General features: G+C 40.5%; 2 protein-coding genes across 2 annotated transcripts; both read left to right on the forward strand.

Annotated features, from left to right (window-relative positions):
• Positions 1 to 2,229: 2,229 nt before the first annotated feature.
• LOC145440978 (CD2 antigen cytoplasmic tail-binding protein 2 homolog) lies at positions 2,230 to 5,208 on the forward strand. The gene is made up of 2 exons (XM_080318763.1): positions 2,230 to 2,310; positions 3,211 to 5,208. Exon 2 carries the CDS (start codon positions 3,243 to 3,245, stop codon positions 4,368 to 4,370), a length of 1,128 nt encoding a protein of 375 aa, XP_080174889.1. The 5' UTR covers positions 2,230 to 2,310; positions 3,211 to 3,242; the 3' UTR covers positions 4,371 to 5,208.
• Positions 5,209 to 5,264: 56 nt separating this feature from the next.
• Positions 5,265 to 18,953, forward strand: LOC145440977 (ELMO domain-containing protein 3-like). The gene is made up of 10 exons (XM_080318762.1): positions 5,265 to 5,417; positions 6,527 to 6,680; positions 7,428 to 7,631; positions 8,290 to 8,412; positions 9,098 to 9,177; positions 10,593 to 10,720; positions 12,409 to 12,536; positions 13,059 to 13,163; positions 13,225 to 13,308; positions 17,727 to 18,953. The coding sequence occupies exons 1-10, from the start codon at positions 5,265 to 5,267 to the stop codon at positions 17,813 to 17,815; spliced, it is 1,248 nt and encodes a 415-aa protein (XP_080174888.1). The 3' UTR covers positions 17,816 to 18,953.
• The last annotated feature ends 1,704 nt before the right edge of the window (positions 18,954 to 20,657 follow it).

The following is a 20,657-nucleotide window of genomic DNA, read 5'->3' on the forward strand; positions in this document are numbered from 1 at the left end:
TATGTAGAGTCCGGAGCGTAATTCTTTTTGAAATGGATTCTACTAGTCTGGCCGCTTCTATCGAGACCAAAATCATTATTCAAGTCGAGGTCCCAAGGGTCGAACTGGGGCCCTAATTGTGTCCGGATTACCGAAATTTCGAAAATGTCCGATTTCAATTCGATTCTAATGAGATATATGTAGAGTCCGGAGCGTAATTGTTTTTGAAATGGATTCTACTAGTCTGGCCGCTTCTATCGAGACCAAAATCATTATTCAAGTCGAGGTCCCAAGGGTCGAACTGGGGCCCTAATTGTGTCCGGATTACCGAAATTTCGAAAATGTCCGATTTCAATTCGATTCTAATGAGATATATGTAGAGTCCGGAGCCCAATTCTTTTTGAAATGGATTTTATCAGTCTGGCCGCTTCTATCGAGACCAAAATCATTATTCAAGTCGAGGTCCCAAGGGTCGAACTGGGGCCCTAATTGTGTCCGGATTACCGAAATTTCGAAAATGTCCGATTTCAATTCGATTCTAATGAGATATATGTAGAGTCCGGAACGTAATTCTTTTTGAAATGGATTCTACTAGTCTGGCCGCTTCTATCGAGACCAAAATAATTATTCAAGTCGAGGTCCCAAGGGTCGAACTGGGGCCCTAATTGTGTCCGGATTACCGAAATTTCGAAAATGTCAAATTTCAATTCGATTCTAATGAGATATATGTAGAGTCCGGAGCGTAATTCTTTTTGAAATGGATTCTACTAGTCTGGCCGCTTCTATCGAGACCAAAATCATTATTCAAGTCGAGGTCCCAAGGGTCGAACTGGGGCCCTAATTGTGTCCGGATTACCGAAATTTCGAAAATGTCCGATTTCAATTCGATTCTAATGAGATATATGTAGAGTCCGGAGCGTAATTGTTTTTGAAATGGATTCTACTAGTCTGGCCGCTTCTATCGAGACCAAAATCATTATTCAAGTCGAGGTCCCAAGGGTCGAACTGGGGCCCTAATTGTGTCCGGATTACCGAAATTTCGAAAATGTCCGATTTCAATTCGATTCTAATGAGATATATGTAGAGTCCGGAGCCCAATTCTTTTTGAAATGGATTTTATCAGTCTGGCCGCTTCTATCGAGACCAAAATCATTATTCAAGTCGAGGTCCCAAGGGTCGAACTGGGGCCCTAATTGTGTCCGGATTACCGAAATTTCGAAAATGTCAAATTTCAATTCAATTTTAATGAGATATATGTAGAGTCCGAAGCCTAATTCGTTTTGAAATGGATTCTACTAGTCTGGCCGCTTCTATCGAGACCAAAATCATTATTCAAGTCGAGGTCCCAAGGGTCGAACTGGGGCCCTAATTGTGTCCGGATTACCGAAATTTCGAAAATGTCAAATTTCAATTCGATTCTAATGAGATATATGTAGAGTCCGGAGCGTAATTCTTTTTGAAATGGATTCTACTAGTCTGGCCGCTTCTATCGAGACCAAAATCATTATTCAAGTCGAGGTCCCAAGGGTCGAACTGGGGCCCTAATTGTGTCCGGATTACCGAAATTTCGAAAATGTCCGATTTCAATTCGATTCTAATGAGATATATGTAGAGTCCGGAACGTAATTCTTTTTGAAATGGATTCTACTAGTCTGGCCGCTTCTATCGAGACTAAAATCATTATTCAAGTCGAGGTCCCAAGGGTCGAACTGGGGCCCTAATTGTGTCCGGATTACCGAAATTTCGAAAATGTCCGATTTCAATTCGATTCTAATGAGATGTATGTAGAGTCCGGAGCCTAAATCTTTTTAAAAAGTGTTCTACTATTCGTCGTGATCATATATTCGAGAAAATGATGATTCTTCGTAGCAGCCGCCGGTGTCAAATCATTCCCGCACTCTTCGAAATATATTTATACCCAAGGATTGTCGATAGACATGATGTGTTGAGCGTTATCACCGACACATTTCTTACGATTCAACTGCAAAATATTCAGTCAAACGGCTGTGTAGTAGGTATCTCTTCGTCTTCTTAAAATTGTTTTTTCGTCATAATACCTGGAAATACACCCGAAAACGGTCGTTTACGTGCATTTGTCATTGAATACATCACCAAGAAACAGTATGGCAAGAGGTTCCTGAATATGCCGATGTAATTTCCAAAGCACAAAATGTAATGACACCCGAGTATATTTTCATGATTCACACAATCACCGATTTTCGCCAAAAATTCTAATAGAATCACAGTGGTCTTGCACTGCAGTCGAATGAGTCGATTCAAGCAGAAATCAAGATTCGCACTTGAGCTTGAGGTGGTTGTTGTTTCAGCTTGGTGAGATTATTAATATCATTATAGATTGCAAGTTAGTATAGGTGGTTTCATATTTCACCGATTTTCAAAGTCCTAAACCAGAGGTTTTCAACGTGTGGCTGGATAATTTGTGATTCGGCGATTTCGATTTGAATCATTCATTTAGACCAGTGGTTCTCAACCTTTTTCTAGAAACGCCCCCCTTAATAATAGTGAAAAATTTGCACCCTCGTTTTCGTCATATGACAAAATTCGACAGATTGTTTGATGGCATGGAAAGTTATGCCTATGCCCAATGTTCCCTCTAAGCTATGGGCAAATGCGCAGTGATTTCACAGTCTCTGCGCAACAGAGTGGAATTGGTGGCAAACGTCACGGGCAACTTTTCATTTAATTCTTTAATTATTCTATGGAAGAAACCCTTCTGTCACGCGCAACTTATTGACGAAAACAACCACTGATTCCAGTCTGGTCTGCGCACAGAAAATCCAAGTTTTGGACAAAAATCCAGAGTGATGACCTTTTTTTAGTCGTTGCACACTGTTTTTCAAGGGTCTGCGCAGTGAGTTGGTGAGTGTGCGCAGACCCGTCAAAAATTAGAGGGAACATTGGTTATTGTTATGACTGTTGATGAGAGAATTCAAAAATATGAAATTTGGTCTATATATAGAGAAACACGCGTGAATTGGAGGTAAATCGTACAGCCTGTCTATATTTTTTTCATTTGACCGCTTCTTCGCGCCCCCTTCAGATGCTTTTACGACCCCCAAGGGGACGCGCCCCCAGGTTGAGAACCACTGATTTAGACATCATCATTAATTCAATTGAATGTATTGCAAATTCTATATCCATTTATGTAATATATTCATAATGGTTGTTAAAGACTGGCAATTGTGAATGTTTGGAAATCTATTTTTTCAGTGTTAAAAATTACATCACTAGCCTATACAATCATGTCAAAAAGGGTTCGTTTTGACGAGGTGACAGAAGCCAAATCCCACAAATTTCCAAAATACGGGGAAGACAAAAATCCCAAATTCACATTGAAGAACAATCAGGAAGAGGACACGGCATGGGCAAAGCAGCATCCTTCCCACAAAAATCAAAAAAATGACATGGACAGTGACGAGGAACAGGATCACAAGAAAGAGTTGTACGAGAAAATGACTGAAGACGACGTAGAAGGGGCAGAGGACGATTATAACGGCGAAGAGGTCGGAATAACTCCTTTCAATTTAAAAGAAGAAATGGAAGAAGGCGATTTTGATACCCAAGGTAATTACCATTTGAAAAAGGAAACTATAATCCGCGATGAATGGCTTGATAATATCGACTGGATGAACGTCAAGAAGCGTGGGGAACTTCAAAGTAAAGACAGCTGGAGTAATATGGATGACGATAAAGACCCAGACTTCAACGAGCTTGAGGTGCTCCGAAAAATGGTCGCTTTGATGCAACCCGGCGAAACCGTCACAGCTGCGCTCAGGAGACTCGGCGGCAGTAAAGGTAATAAAAAGAAAACAAAGAAACGTGAATGGAAGAAAGAAAAACTGTACGATCTCGAGGCGGATGATGAGCCTGACACTAGTTCTCGTTCAAGTGACGATCAGGCAAAGAAATTGAAAGATATGATGCTGGAACTCACCGGGTTAGCTGATGAAATGATGGGCGCCGGGCATTACAACGTATACGTCGATACTTATGAAAAATTCAGTCACAAAATATCAGTTGTGGAGCAGGAGAAAAAGGCAAAAGAACCGCAAATTCCCGACGACGCGAACGACGATGACGCTTTAGATATACTGGCGGATAGCATCGATAAAACCGGTCAAGGTTCGGCTGAGAGTAGCTCTTCCATAGCAAACTCGGCAGCACAAGACAATGACCAGCAGGATGTTATAAAGTGGGAGTACAAGTGGTCGGAAGAAGACAGTGAGGTTTATGGACCTTTTACGTCGCAAGAAATGTCAGAGTGGCAGGAGCAAGGTTTTTTCAAGGATGGTGTTTTTGTGAGAAGGACAGATCGTGATGAAAGCCAGTTTTACACTTCCAAACGCATCGACTTTGAGCTGTATACTTGATCGGAATTGGAAGTCTCCGCGGAACATTCCTCGTCATTTCATCCTTCCTAGTACCATGATGGTAGTTATGGTTGTGATTAACAGACACTTACATATGTTGTCGCAAAACTGAAGATAAAGTGCATCATAAACGCATCTGCATATCTATCTTGATGGGTGAAGCCAGCAATCGTAGCCAAGGAATCCTCGTCATAATAAGCATTGACTCTCTCCAACCATAATACTGAAAACATGTCAAGGTGCAAGATATGGGATTTGGGTTCAATTTCATGCTTGTGAATTGTTGCATCGCTGTGATAAGGTAGTAGGCCTACGTCGTCAACTGTGGAGCTTCTGAATTTTGTAGGCTCTTCCAAGACTTGAGGGGTGGGAGCAGTACAACAAATAATATTTCCGATGTCTGTACATATACTCTCTGATAATAACTTCGTTTAAAAAGCGAACATCCTTGCATCGAATGCTTGGAGATGGAGAGGGGATAGCAATATCAAGATAATGTATTATATTGCCTGTTGGCTGTTGCAGGCAATTATACAGAAAATAGCTGTAGGTCTACCTACTGCAATTTAACTATTAGATCAATGTATCTATTGATCTACCAATGAAGTGATTTTAATACCTGTATTTGTCCTATTGATAGTGCATCAACGAGTTGATGTAACTAGAGAATGCGCCATAAATTCCTATTGCATCTTAGTTGTTATGCACATGCAACCTCGTTGGGATTGATTAATCTGCTTGAAAATTGATGTTGGAACTTTTCTATATTACTGAGGGCTTAGTAACGTTGGCCTACCAGTCAATTTTGAAGACACCTTTTATTATTTTTCTCTATCAGTTGTGTATTTCACATAAATATCGTTGGCTATGTCATATTTTGCATCCTGAATATCCATGATGGAAGTTGGAGATGCGACAACACATCTTACGGATTTATCTACGAATGAAAAGTCAAAGAATTTCAACTCTAACAACGACATTTTGTCGGATGAGGACGTGAAATTATCATTTGGTGGCTTGCTACGCGCGGATGAAGTGGCCTCAAATGTGAGTGAACTATAGGTCTACTGTGTGTAATACTGTGTGTGCAATACTTTGTTAAACATTTTGTGTATAAAGTGATGATTAGAATAGCGAGCGTTGCTAGTTTCTACTCAAGTCGAAACCCAAGTAATGCCTTAATTTTGTACTTAATTACAAGTAGAAGTAGCAACACTTACTCTAGTAAGTAGTTTGTAAACATAGATTTAGTCTACCGGTCGCACACTTTTTGGAGTTGATCTGAGGCGACTACTCTATAAATTGAAGGATGTATCTTCGTGACTAACGCAAAATTACTAAGAATAGGTACAAGCGAAGTTATTGGAGTGGAAAATTTTGGATTTGAAAAATTTAGTAGTCCTGTTTACGGTGGCAAATTCTTCAATTATTTAGGCTATCGAGACCTGCCTGCCGTAAATACTATGATTTGAAATCCTAACTTTTGAACATCAATAACGTCGCTTCTATAGGTTGGAATTGAGCCAAATGTGCGTGTGTGTGTATCGTTTGTTCAGACAACCTAACAATTTCAAGGGGTAGCCAGTAAAATTTTAAATACTTTCATATTTATTAAATAAATCCAAAACTTTTTTTCTCATGTAGCAATGTGTCTATAAGTTGGAATTGACCCAAAAATGGTGCGCAGTTTTTTTAGGCAACCTAACAATCTTATCATGTAGCCAGCGAAATATAAAAAGAAGAGTTATTTTTGAACAGCCCTAAGGTACAATCTTTAAAAATATATTTGGTCAAGATGACAAAGGTGCTATTTCAGGGGTGACTCTTTTTACAATTATATACGATAGATTTTGCCTACTTATACTACTTATGTGATTATGTTTTTACACTACTTCCGTTTTTTTGGCAAAACTACTTGGATTTTTACACATCTAAAAGTAGTCTCTTGTTACGTCTGCGTAACTTTTAATATTGAAATTGTCATACCGTTAATAACTGGCGAAATGGCCCCTGCATCACAGTAATTGTATATGTATTTGGAAGTTTCGCATATTCATCGTGTCCTGTAGCAGTAACCTATGAAGCTCCAATGCTCTCTGTTTGTAGAGGTCGCGTGTCTAAATGACCAATTGCCCTTATTCTTCTAACCCTTTCAGCAAGCAGACGGATCTCCTGTAGAAGATGACATTGTCAAAAGTTCTCCAAAAGAAGGTCTCTCTGAACAGGAAACCAAAGAAAAGCAAGAATGGTTGGAGCAGGTTGTCCAAGAACAATCCGAATGGGATGCGTTGGAGCTTGCTCACCAATCTGGTACTTCTATGATCTTACTGTAGTGCGTTGGATTGATTATGTATTCATTAGTGATGATCAGAAGATGTATTCAAGGTCAAATGTAACATATATCAGTCTCATTATTGAAAGTGTGTATTGCTAAATGTCTACTGGCAGAACATTGCAATAATTGACCTGTCAAGCAAGCCATTTGAAAACTGTCCTGTCGAAAGTTCTCGATGCTTCTTTGAGAAATTTCGAAGATAAATAATTTAGTGCTTCTTGCAGTAAGTGCTCAAATTCGTTCTCTCTGCTTCCGTACTTATTCATTTTTAAAGCCAATTAGCCAAGTCTTGTTATATGTTTGTGAATAGATTTGAATCGGTTCTTTGATCGAATTTTTCATAGACATGACAGTCCCAGCAAACATTTATTAAATTCTACCTTTTGCACTTTTCCTAAAGTGGTCAGCAACAAAGTAGCATACCTCTACTTATTCTCAGTACTCAAGTGGGCCTACCAGGGTTGTAATGATTCGACTCGAGTCATTTTTTCACGTCGGTAAAGTGACTCGACTCGAGGAGGACATATGGTATCCCTACTGTTATGTAAGAATGGATGTGATGTAAATACATAAACACTTGGATAAGTTTTGCGAGCAGCCAAAACATACTTGTGTACTCTGAAAAAGTAGAAATACTCTGTTTACTGACCACCTCCATAGCTAACAACAACAACGTACATTATTCAATTAACAGAATTCGCATCCATGTTTTACCCCTACAGTATCGGGAGGAGTGAAAATAACACCTTCACAATCATTTGCCGATGCTCTGGAATACTTATTATCAAGAAATATGGATAAGACTGATATCGCGCCCACTGTGGAAAGAACTGGATTCCGCGCCTTGCTTCACTTCTTATTCGGTCCTCCCAAGCTCAAGCAATCACTCGTCGACGAAAGAGACTCCGTATTTTGTATCGCAAAAGGTAGAGACTTCCGTGGCCGAATCTGCCAGCCTATTGAATTTACAAATAGTCAAATTGGGTTGAAGTTTTGCGGTGGACCGCCCACGGCTCTTGCAGGGTTGTAATGACTCGACTCTAGTCGCAATTTTTCGTTGCCTCGACTTGACTCAAGTCCTTTTCTTGAAAATGGAAAATTGACCCGACTTGAGTCACTTTATGTATTGACTCGACTGGTCCGCGAGTCATTGCACATTCTACATGTCTTGATACAGGTCTTGTGTATAAAAGTACGGATACCTGAAAAATATGCCCAGAATTTGTGTTTTATCTGTTTGAATAAACATGTAAAGAGGCAGAAAATAAGCCATGAAATCGAGGCCGTCGATATCGCCCAAAAGTTTCAAAACAGAGAGTCGAACCTGACTCGAACTCGATAAAGAACAGTGATGCCATGACTTGGCCTCAGGCTTGACTCAGTGGTGAGACGAAAACTCGACTTGACTCGAGTCAAAACTATAAAAGTAAGATTGACTTGTGACTTGGAACCCTGTGACTTGATTACAACCCTGGTATGTCGGGTGTAAATATCTATAAAAGTAAGATTGACTTGTGACTTGGAACCCTGTGACTTGATTACAACCCTGGTATGTCGGGTGTAAATATCTCTTGTCTGTTTCAGCCCAACTACAAAATGGAGACGAACTTCACGCAGGGATCCTGCAAACAATCTACAAGAAACTGACCGGTTCTAAATTTGACTGCCCGAGATTTGGATCACACTGGCAGGACATTGGATTTCAAGGTGACAGCGGGATAACACCTATTATGTATGCTGAAAATTTCCTAATTTAAAATGGTAGAACTTCAGTCCGTGTACACTGTACATTCTATACGTTTTTCATGGTACATATTTGCTTGGTATGGATCCAAAACACTTCATTTGAATTTCGAAAAATGTGTTGGAGACGCAGAGATGAACGGATTGAATATTTTCAATCCAAATGCTATTCGGCGTTGAGTGTCATTTTGAAATCCAAATCTAATCTCCGGATCGTTTTTATCAGGACTTAATCCCAACTCCGCATTCAGTGATGACTTGATTTCATTCAAAAGCGATACTGTCCCATACGAACAATTGTATGTCGAAAATGTTCGAAATTTGCTGTCTCAGGGGATTATTTACTTGAAAGTATTTCTTAAATCTCAACTTCTGATAGAAATGTGTTGGCTATTATAAATGTTTTTTCGTTTACTCATCATTGCTTCTCGGGTCACAGGATATTGTCCGACAGGCCAGATCCGTATATTTTACAGCTCCGATCTCCATCATTTGTTACATGTTTTTCCCTAGCTAAACGATGATAATCAGTGGTGCATGATGGGAGGGATTCGATACTTTTGTTATGCTTAGGTTTGGGACATTTCAACATGAGCAAATTGTATCACGACCTTGCGTGTGACTAACATGCCTCTTTATTGTTCTGCAGGAAATGATCCTGCGACTGATCTCCGAGGGGTGGGGTTGTTGGGTTTGATGCATATCTTGTATGCTGTCAATAACGACAATGTAAGTGAGAATTATGTTCTTGTGGGCATGTGGTAGTCTATATTTTGAAGTGGTGGTCATAGTCTTTATATATATATTCGTATTGAAATGAACCCGAATATTTTCGGCTGACACTCGTCAGGTGTAATCATCAGCAACTAGTAGAGAATTCAAGAGAACAGCGTATATCCACAATCGTAGCACAAAATATGACGTCACCAGCACGAAATGTCGAATACGAGAGCGTTCAATGTACTAATTTTAGATGATACACGAACTCTTTTTGTTGACACAGCCTTGGCTTGTGTATTTTGATAAAAGTCGACTTCAAGGCACACAAATGAAAGTGTGAGCGACCCTTTCCGAGTATGCGAAATCTGTTGTCTCGATAATTTTTCGCACAGGCGGGATTATCCAACAAGTGTTTGCCAATTGCAGAATTTATGGCCTTTGATTGTTCCGCATCAATCTTGAGCGGATGAGTTAAGGGTGAGCTTTTCACTCGATGCAGAACAATCAAAGGCAATAAATTCTGCAATTGGCAAACACTTGTTGGATAATCCCGCCTGTGCGAAAAATTATCGAGACGACAGATTTCGCATACTCGGAAAGGGTCGCTCACACTTTCATTTGTGTGCCTTGGAGTCGACTTTTATCAAAATACACCAGTCAAGGCTGTGTCAACAAAAAGAGTTCGTGTATCATCTAAAAATAGTACATTGAACGCTCTCGTACTCGATGGTGACGTCATATTTTGTGTTACGATTTTTGATATACGCTGTTCTTTTGAATCCTCTACTAGTTGCTGACGATTACCCCTGACGAGTGTCATCCGAAAATATTCGGGTTCGTTTCAATATGAATATACTATTATATTGTATTATGCTTCGAGTATCACTCATTATGATGTCACAACAGAATGTAATGTGTCAGTTCAAATATGTAGCTTTTGTGCCACCACAAAGAATATGCTGCCTGTTCTCCATCACATTAAAGATACTTTGGTATTTCTTCGACCATACCGTTTTCACTGAACTTTGTGATAATGTTGTGGGAGGATCATGACTTCAGAAATACTTTTCCAGTAACTGCCGTAGCTTTGTACTATATATTTCGTATGCTGCGATACGGCCAATCAAGGTTTCGAGGCTTTCACAGTGGCAAATAGTATCAAAACCGTGATTCTTGTTGATAAAATAACTTTCAGTAGCAAGGAGCATATAATTTCAGTACTCGAAAAAATCTTCTTTTGCTACTCGACTCAAATCATTAAAATAATTACTCCAGTCAGATTCGAGTACTGGAATCATTGTGCCCATCCCTATTTATGATAATCTAGTACAAGTATATAAGTGATACCATACATTTCGCCCCAATTACAAGTAGATGTACCGAAGTAGTGATTCTACAAAGACATGTTTTCATTCTTGATTCAGACATACAGCTTTCTCATGGACTTCTACCGACTGTCGCTGGACGCGGAGCAGAATTATCCCTTCTGTGTCATGTCGTTCAATGTATCGAGGATAACTTTGGAGGTGTTAAGAGAAGAGAAATTAAATCGGTAAATAGTTAGCTCTGATTTTCAGCAGACCTGTTCTAAATAGCCAGTGCTGTTACTTAACGTATGCGTTACGCATTCTAAAGCGGGCAATGGCATCGAGATTGCCCAGAGTGGCTAATAGTACTGGCCAGCCAAAATTGAATAGAATGAGTACCAGGGTGATTCGATTCTGAGTCGCACATCAAGCCCTCGCGTTTTCGAGTGTCACATTGGGGAAAAGCTGAAATAAATACCTCTCATTCGTCCATCAACATATGATTGCCAGGTCAACTTGATCAGAAATGATTCCGTATTTGTCTACATAAATATGACGTAATGCATCGAAACAATAGGCCTATTTGTTGTTAATAGATTAAATCGCAAATTAATAGTATTTTCTGTGCTCATGAGCTGGTGGTTACATTGACTGGCAATTTTGGCGATTATATCTATGTGTGGTGTCTTTTGACGAACCATGGCTTATGCCTGGTAGCAGGGTTGTAACCAAGTCACAAGGCTCCGAGTCACAAGTCAAACTCACTTTTATAGTTTTGACTCGACTCAGGTCCAAGTCAGTGAACAGAGGGTCGAGTCCGAGTCATGGTGTTATGACTCGAGTCCGAGTCCAAGTCATTGTGTTGACTGCCCACTTTCCAGTTGAGGTCTTGTTAAACCTACTTTTATAACTATGTTTGGTGATATCGAATGGTTCGCATTTATATTATACTAATTTTCCTCACAATTAGCAGTTTCTGGTCGCATTTTCAAGTACCAGTACCAATAGGCGAAATCCCAATAAGGCTTTACTATTCTTCGAAGTTACAATGAAATGTCGGTCTTTGCCGTCTGAGTCTCGAGTCATATGACTTTGTTCGAGTCATGCGCAATGACTCGAGTTCAAGTCGAGTCATTTCCATATTTTGAGAAAAGGACTTGAGTCGAGTCGACTCATCAGAAAATCATGACTCGAGTCGAATCATTACAACCCTGCCTGGTAGGCCTATATTTGTGCAATCTTGACGGAAAGGCACTGGCTAAGCATTAATATATGGAATTTGGAGGTTAATAATCCTAGCAGTCCACAGCCAACGTAGCTCAGTGGTTACACCTCTAGCTTTGTGTGCAATTTTTGATCACCGCCTATTTTTTTACGAGTTCTTGTCGTAGCCTGCGAGAGCGGAGCTTATTGCGCATCATACGATACGCCTGCATTTGTTAACACGAGGAAATATTATGTTCGTTAACCCTGATATGTTGATGCAACCTTGGTAAATTTGGAAAATTTTCAAAATCCTCCTTCTGTCAATTTCTGTTTCCACTCGAGTTAGATGCGTCGTGTCTTGGAAATTGCTATTTATAATTCTAATTGCGTTGAAAGTCACGGCATTACTCCTACTTGTACTTGTGCGACAAAGCTGATTACTTCTGTATCTACAAAGTGTTGAACAAGGCATTTCTTCTTTGAGCAACTTACATCCTACTCACCTTGAGGGCACATTCATCTTCAAGAAACCCACCACCTAATGATAATTTAACACCCCTCATCCCACAGATATCATTGTTGGAGTTGAAATTCTTCGATACTTCACTCGGAGATAAATTCTTTGTTTAAAATCGTTACATCTATTCGAGGTCCACGGACGATAGCTTCTGTTGCTTCTGATTATGTAGTCTTTAGCAATGTTATAAAATCAATAAAACATTTTCAGTGATATGAACAAAGCAAATCAAGTTGTGGCAGTGATGAACAAATTTTACCTGGCTGTTTTTTATCACATTCACAATATCTGGAAGACACAGCGTAAGACAATAAAGGACTCGGGAACCGTCATGAAGGGTGAGCCTTAACATGTTACACTAAACCAGTCGTTCTTAACCGGCAGAGCCGTAACTGCCACACCCCAAACCCCCAAATTTGGGCGGACAAGCTTGAAGAGGACCAAAATTATTCTGTAAATGAACATAAGTTGGGTGATTTTTTAAAAATTTATTCGACTTTGAAATCTTCATTGCGCAATTTGATGTTGCTAGATGTCTCATTTATGATCGGTACTCTCCCCCAATCGCCGAAATGAGACATATGCGGGTAATTTGTATAAACAGGCTTGTCGCTTTTGGTATGACGTAGTGCTGTTCTGGTCCTGTTAACAGTGGTTCAATGAAGGGGGTCCAACGAATTTCAAGACACACACTCAGCAACTCGTGATTTGTGATAACATGCCCGTCATTGGCGGCAGGCAATTAGGCACGATCACTAGTCGAATAGTGGTACATCGTAGGGTTTCTCGAAGGCAGGTCAAGAACCGCTGCATTAAACTTAATTCCGTTTCATCGATTTTTATCCGGTTGCGTAATTTAGACGTTGAGATCGCCGCTCGGAAAACTCCAAAACAGCTGCTGAAAGCATGGCAAGTGGCGTTGGATAAGAGAATTCAGAGCAAATCTGTCACTGCTCCATCTGCTAGTGAGATAATCTTGCGGTAACCGTCGCTCTGCTAGACTTGAATATTGGTTATTTTCTGCAGGGAAGTCAGATTACTCACATCTCTCTACGGGTGGTAGGAGTAGACAATCATCTTCGTGGTCTGAAGAATCTCAAGAACATGCGGGTAAAGTCAAATCGCAATGTGTAACAACAATTAATGCTCGGTTAGGCATGTGCCAGAGCCTGGACTGGTTTGGGACTTGTGGTCTTTCGATCGCTTCTTCCAATTTACGGAATTGTCTGTTCAGTTTATTAATAACAGTTTCATCCAATCAATACACCGCAATGAAAAGATAGGAAAGTGTCGTGCGGGATTAAGGTGTGACCACAGCTGTTGTTATGGTCGTCATTGTTGGCGCAGGAGTAGAAGTAATGTTGGATTAAGTTTTAAGACATGAATAACTACTTCAAGCCAAATTAGAAAACAAAAGGTGTTAAATTCACCCAAATAGCATCCAGAAACCAGGTTTGGGCGTTTTGTTAGTCGGTCGCAGAGAATTTCAACATCTCTCAAATTTTCTGAATCCGCAAATTTGCACAATTCCAAAATTGCAATGCAATTGCAAAAAGGCAATTTGTTACGGTACGGTCTTTTAAGAATTTCACTGATAAAAATAATGTAAGCTCGTTGCTTTCTACTTTACAACAAAATTCAAAACCCATCAGGCAGGGGTGGCCAACCTTTTTGGTCAACGTGCCACATGCAATTGCCGAAACACCAGCCGCGCAAAGCGCGCAAATTTTTCAAAGTTTATAGGTCAATAATATTGGTAATTGAGTATATTGCGGGTCTGCTGTTAATCGCTGGGCTCAGTTTGCAAGGACAGGACTATTCAGCGCCTGGACATGTCAATATCGGAAGTTTCAGTCAACCTGCGTCAGTCATTCTGTGCCTCGGTTTCATCGTCGACAGTCTTTCTACGAGTGTCGCATGTTGGATGACACTTGTTTTTGTAATTGCGAATATAGTTAGACTGACGCTCGTATTCAGAGAGACGTATTGATCTCAAACTCAAGTCGAGCTCAACGTGCCCAACTCAATTCGAGAGAGTGTTTGGTATTCTGAGAAGATTTCGATGCTCAATTATGAGTCTTCTACTCAGTAGATTTGACAGCTGATGACTGCTTGTGGCGGTTTCTGTTAATTGTTTGTGATCGGGCACTCCGTGGGTGTAAATGTAAATGCGATGGTTGGTTGCCTAGTATTGCCTTCAATTACGTCAACACATTATATTAAGATTCTACTGTGGATGGATTGACGGAATAAGACCGTGCTATCTCCAATCGCTACCCGTACTGTCTTATTCAAGTATAGTTCGCCCCATACACTATTCATTTAATGCGGCTCCCGAGTTTAATATAAATTTGCGGACTATTAGTCATACTAATGACTAGGGCTGGGCATAATGATTCGAGTATTAATTGTGATGATTCGAGTCGAGTAGTAAAAGACGATGTTTTCGAGTACAAGAATTTTACGCTTCTCGCAACTGGAAGTTGATTTATCAACAAGAATTATAGTTTCGACAGTCATTTTCATTGTTGCAGCCTTAAAACCTTGATTGGTCGTATCGTGGCCCTGTGGATATACGCAGTTCACGACGCAGTTCACGCAGGTATCACTCTGCATCTTGTCTGGGTATCTCAGGTATCATGTCTGGAGTGTATTTGGGGTGTGTTCAAGTTTGTCTAATAATCAGGTATCACTCAGGTATTATGTTTGGGCGTGTCTGCGGTGTGTTCACGCTAGGTATCATGTCTTGAGTTTATTTGTCGCCGATTTTCACCGGTAGTGGTTGCTTCCAACATTTGGAACACAGATCCCGATCGGCGAAAGTTCATCTGTGATTCTTGATGAAGGAGCGAAAAGGAAGCGAATGTGAAGAACGGGATTTCATATCTCATTTCCCAAATACACCAAGTTGAACGCTTGTCCATTAATTAAAGAAATAACACCTCAATGTCGTCACAGTCCCTTCATGGTCTATACCAGTGGTTCTCAACCTTTTTCACTTCGCGGACCGGTAAAATTTCAAAAAATGTCTTGGCGGACCGGTGAAATTTCAAAATTGAAATGAAGCCAAAATGCAAAGTATGCAACTGTTTTCTGCAATTATATGGTGCTAGAGAGAGGGATATTTAAACGGTTTTGATCGTAATTAATTATCTTAATGGTGGCATCCGTGTGATTTTATGGTAGTCAGTCTGCTGAGTCGAGGGTAAAATTGCCTCGTTCAGATAAACGTGCTCCCGCCGAGAGTTGTTTACAGTCTTTCGCGCCGAAGGCCGAGGATTTAACCAACCACGCCAACTCGAATAATATTCTTCTCTTTGACAATATCAAGAGAAGAAGCGTTTCGGAGTCTAACCAAGCATCTTGTCGTGCTACCTTGTTCATTGCCCACTGCCACCCGACGCTTAGGCTACACTGGCAACTACGAATACAATGCGTGCCGCAAGACAACACCTTACAGCAACTATACCGGCCATCCGCCAATCCGTGTCGAAAAAGCACTTCGTCAACCCTCCTCCAAAACGTTGGTTTGGAGCCCTCACAGAGCGATAAGCCAAACTTCCAGGGGCTTCGCACCCATACCCTACAGTTGCGCTGATGTTTTCATCTGTAGGCTACTTGTGAGCACACTCATTCTACTCAGTGTGAGCAGAGAGTTTTTGTAGCTTAATCGCACCAATAGCGAAAATTTTCCATCATTCATGACTGAATCGGTTTTCTCGCTGCCGAATTTTTGGCACACCTTTCGGAGTCCCATGTTAGCCTGAACTCCATTATGTGTTGGTACGTCGTGGCGTGGTAACGGCTGACGCCGAAATGCCTATTTTTATAAATCAAGCGTATTTCTCGGAGAAGGTCACCTAATAAGATATAGACAGTTAGTGACACTAAATTGCGCAAAGCGCGAAAAGAAATGGAAAAATGTTGGAAAAAGTTTCAATAAAATACGCTATGATTTATGTTCATTTGCATTATAATTTTATGCTCTTTCCAAGCTCGGCCCCTCTCCAATTGGGCGGTTTGGGGTGCCCCGGTCACGGTCCTGCACAAAATGAATGAATCGAAAACGAGTGATCGCGCAAACTGCGCTGTTTAGCGATGAGTCAGCTCATACCTGTACTGTACTTGTCGCTCGCATGTTGTCAAATGACACGTCTTGAACTTTAAGTCAAATCGAACATGTGTCCATCCCTAATGTTACCTCACAAAGTTTTGAATCAGTTTACAATTTCATGTTTTGTTTATTTTATCAATGGACAAGTCTTCAACATTGCATCTTGAATTTAAGGTATAGAATTGTAATATACCTGGCAGACCGGCAGGAATGTTGTCGCGGACCGGCACCGGTCCGTGGACCGGCGGTTGAGAACCACTGGTCTATACTTTGGACGTACGTCACAAAGATGCGAATTTTCGGACAGATAATATGGAGTTTGCGCAGCTGATCTCAAATTAGTTGATATCAATATTGATGTAGTGGAATAATTGCCTACTATATAATTTATTTGCTGTTCACCAATATAATTCTGGGGCGAGATAGCGCAGTGGTAAAACCGCGGATTCGATACCAACGGGTGCTGGTTCGAGTCCGTCCAAGGTCGACTTCAGAATTCGGATACCTAAGTGTTGGAGGTTCACCTGCGCGATACCTGTTACTAAACAAACTTGAACACCCCGAAAACACTCCAGACTTGATACCTGAGCACCAGAACAACGTGGGAGAGTGATACCTGCGTGAACTGTGTATATCCACAGGGCCCGTATCGTAGCATACGAAACATAGTACAAAGCTGGGAACGTTACTGGAACCAGCAGATTTCCGTAGTCATGACATTGCAACATTGCTACCAAGTCCAATAAAATCTGTACGGTCGAAAAAAACCAAAGTGTCTTCAATGTGACGGATAACAGGCATTATATTCTTTGGGGTGGTATAAAAGGTAGGCCTACTTATTTGAACTTTCACATATTACGTTCTGTTATGACGTCATAACGAGAGATACTCGAGAACTCGACTCGACAGGAAGCATATTACGTGATTCAGAATCGAATCACTCGGGTACTCGATCAAAAGCAAGAAATCGAGTAACAACATATTGCGCGAAATTTTTTATACTTTATATAATCTACCCGCAAAATATTCTACTTAATTGTAATGTACGAAGATCCACCAAAAATGTGACTGGCCCATGGATCAGCAAATGCGTCGGAACTGATATTCTAGTCATCAACATCCCAAGTGTTGCGGACAGGCTAATCAATTTTTTGGTTGGCCATGCAACTTCGCAATCTGGGCAATCCATTTTTGATAATGTAACTAATTTCGCAAACTACCTCGCGGGCCACCCCTGCTGTAAGGGGATCAACTTGAATTTATTTCCTACCACTCGTGTTCTACGTCATGTCATTTTGAAAGTTACTGTCGAGCGGTGAAGCCTCTGGAGTATCATATATGCCTCAACCCAACTACGTTTTGTCTTTGTGTGGCTTGGAACCAATCTGTTGATATATTATGTTCCTATTTTAAGGAGATAACGACGGTCCCTCGGCAGAAGACATGGTACAGTTCACCAACATAACGATGGCAGTGAAGGATGAACCCGTGACGGATTTGTGAAGGCTTGAAGCCACCTGTAAAATTTTACTGGGCGTATAGCTGCTATTTTTCCTACTATTTACCATTGATAGATACGTTTCACTGTTCATAACTCTCCAGTTGCACATTTTATATCATATCTCCGCATTTTACTGATCATTTTATTGTGTTTTTTATTGTGAGGGATTGTTAATGCTGTGTTGGTAAGCTGGACAACCGTGTGTTACGTATTCGGTTGCCCGAAATGAAAGCCGTCAGTTAAGTATGCGACTTTATAACCCCAAAATTATACCCAATCCGACCCATATACTTGAATGTTACATGCTCACATATCCATTGTCCACCGAACATCATGGATGTTAACTTGAGGAATTCATATCTGCACGATAGTCTGACGCCAGAGTCTTTGTACCAGTGGTTCCCAACCTTTTTTGACTCATCGCCCCCTTATCAGGCTCGACTCAGGCCTCCCCCCCCCCATATTTTCGGAACTAAAAAAGAGGACATGAACGGCGAATTTTATACAACTGAACTCTCAATCACATAAAAAAAGGCCTTCACGTATAATCGGTGACAGAGCCAGAACAACCAGTTTTTTATTTGCATTTCGTGCGGATTAGTTAAATATAGCCCTTCGTTATTTTCTCCCCCTGTTTCTCAAAATCGCCCACGTTGGCAAGCATGTCGTCACAGTGGTTTTTGAATGTGGGAGAAGAGTAATTCTCATTGCCGCTACAGTTTTACTGGTTCCATGTTCTGTTTGTACATCGTCAGTCATCACCGTGACAGTATCATGGGTTTTTTGTCTTGACAAATGAGTGGAGTCTGCCCCAGTATCTTCGTCAACAGTTCTGACATGTAGTTCATTAAAGTATTTTTTGACATTTCAATTTTGCGGTTCATTCGTTATCTCCGGTATTTTAAAGGGCACGAATTACCTGTTCGTTTTTGCATGTACCAGCGTAGTTCAATTTAGTATTTTGAGGTGCATAGGCTTACTATGTCTCCTGTATTTTGATTGGTGTGGAGAATTAGGCTACCGGATCGTTCTTGTACGTGGTGGTTTTCACTGTGTGACGTTTTGAAATGGCCACAATTTCATTGTTTCCACTTGAATGTTGGGATATTGTAAAAATATACGTACGGCAGTTCGACTTCATCAAGCGTCCGCGTGTACACGAGATTATCAGGTGGCCTGGCAAGACAAAGCAGCATAAGTTTCCCACTATGTCTCTCAACCAGGTTCCGCGAATCCTCCAAACTTATAACCAAATTTGTATTTATTTAATTAGAGAAATCACGAGACAGTTTCATTTCATATCTGCTGAAAGAGATGCGCGCAAACTGCAGCTCGCAGGCCCCACCATATGTAATTGGGATACTAAGCCAAAATTCAATGTTATTTGATTATGCAGTGATCGACAGCATGGAATAATCAGAGGTGGTATAAGTAGTCAAGAAAGCTACTCAAGTAGAAGTATAAGAAGCGACGCAAAGATCTCAAGTACGAGTGGAAGTAGTCATTTTAAGAGCAACCTAAAACTACTTGAAGTGGAATTGACTGACTTTCAGTCTACGCAAGTAAGTAAGTAGTTTTGAAAACGGTCTTAACATAGAACGGAAACTGGGAAATTTCGGGGCTGTTTTCACGCACGGAGTACTAACCTTTAATTTTAATAGAATTAAAGTCAAGCCCAGAATTTCCGTCGCGCTTCACGCAAAGTAGATAAAAAGTTACAAATATTTTTTCACGAAAGTGAATATTATTTAGGTAGCAGGTTGCATGGTTACCTTCACACCGCATCGTCGCCCATATGACATATTTTATCACGGTAAATATGGCCCACCATAACGTTTGAGACTGCCGTTTCGCAATACAGTATTTACCTATCATATCGTAATAGCAGCCTGTGTCGTGTTCCAATCCGGAAAAGTGGTATCTGACTTTTATCATCATCATCATTGGTTTATCAGCGTTAGACCTGTTTGAGCAGACCAGCACCGTTAAAACTTTCTGGACAACAGACATGAAATACATTCTCCGCTTTTCTGAATTGGTATTTCTCTTTTAAATCGAAGTATCATTACTTAGAGTTGAATTTTAAAAGCAAATGTAGCAACGCCTCTATTTCCCGAAAATACAATTAAACTATAGCCTATGACATTTTTACGATACGACATATTTTTTATAAACTTATACCAGAAACGGGCAACATACGGCCCGCGGAGAGTTTCTAACATGAAAGCGAAATACATTCTGAAAGTATTGAATAATTTTATGCGTCAGAGAAATAATCCATGTTTTCCAACCTGAGAAAGATAGACATGAAACTACTTGCTCTGTTCGGGTGCGGGGTGCACACTGTACAGTGTACAGTACATATCTTTTCGACCATGAACATTAACGAGACAAGGCTGCGTTTCAACATAACTGATGTTCACGCGCAGTCTTCACTATGGGTTTCTACGTCCGGCATGCAGCCAGAGTTCAAATAACTTGTTGGCAACTTTCACAGACCTCAGATGTCTGATTGACTTCAACAGTGACTATACTAATAAATTTAGTAAATACTGTTTTGGTGTCTATGCTTTAAACTCCAATTTTACATTAAATACGATTTATTCCTTATATAGGTGGATAAATACGCGATTAATGTATATATTCTGTAATCCGGCCCGTCAAGTAGGCCTACTTCCTTTTCCAATATCCGGCCCTGACGTAAAGGCCTACGAATTGCGCAAAGTGTTAACACCGTATCCACCAGACATGGGGTAATCGCGATTAGTAATCGTAATCGATTACGACGATTACAGCATTTTGAAGTAATCGTAATCGCAATCGATTACATTCGAAAAAAAAACG

Source organism: Botryllus schlosseri, chromosome 6 (genome assembly GCF_051294905.1).
Source record: "Botryllus schlosseri isolate E-star chromosome 6, Bs_hap1, whole genome shotgun sequence".
Lineage (NCBI taxonomy): Eukaryota > Metazoa > Chordata > Ascidiacea > Stolidobranchia > Styelidae > Botryllus > Botryllus schlosseri.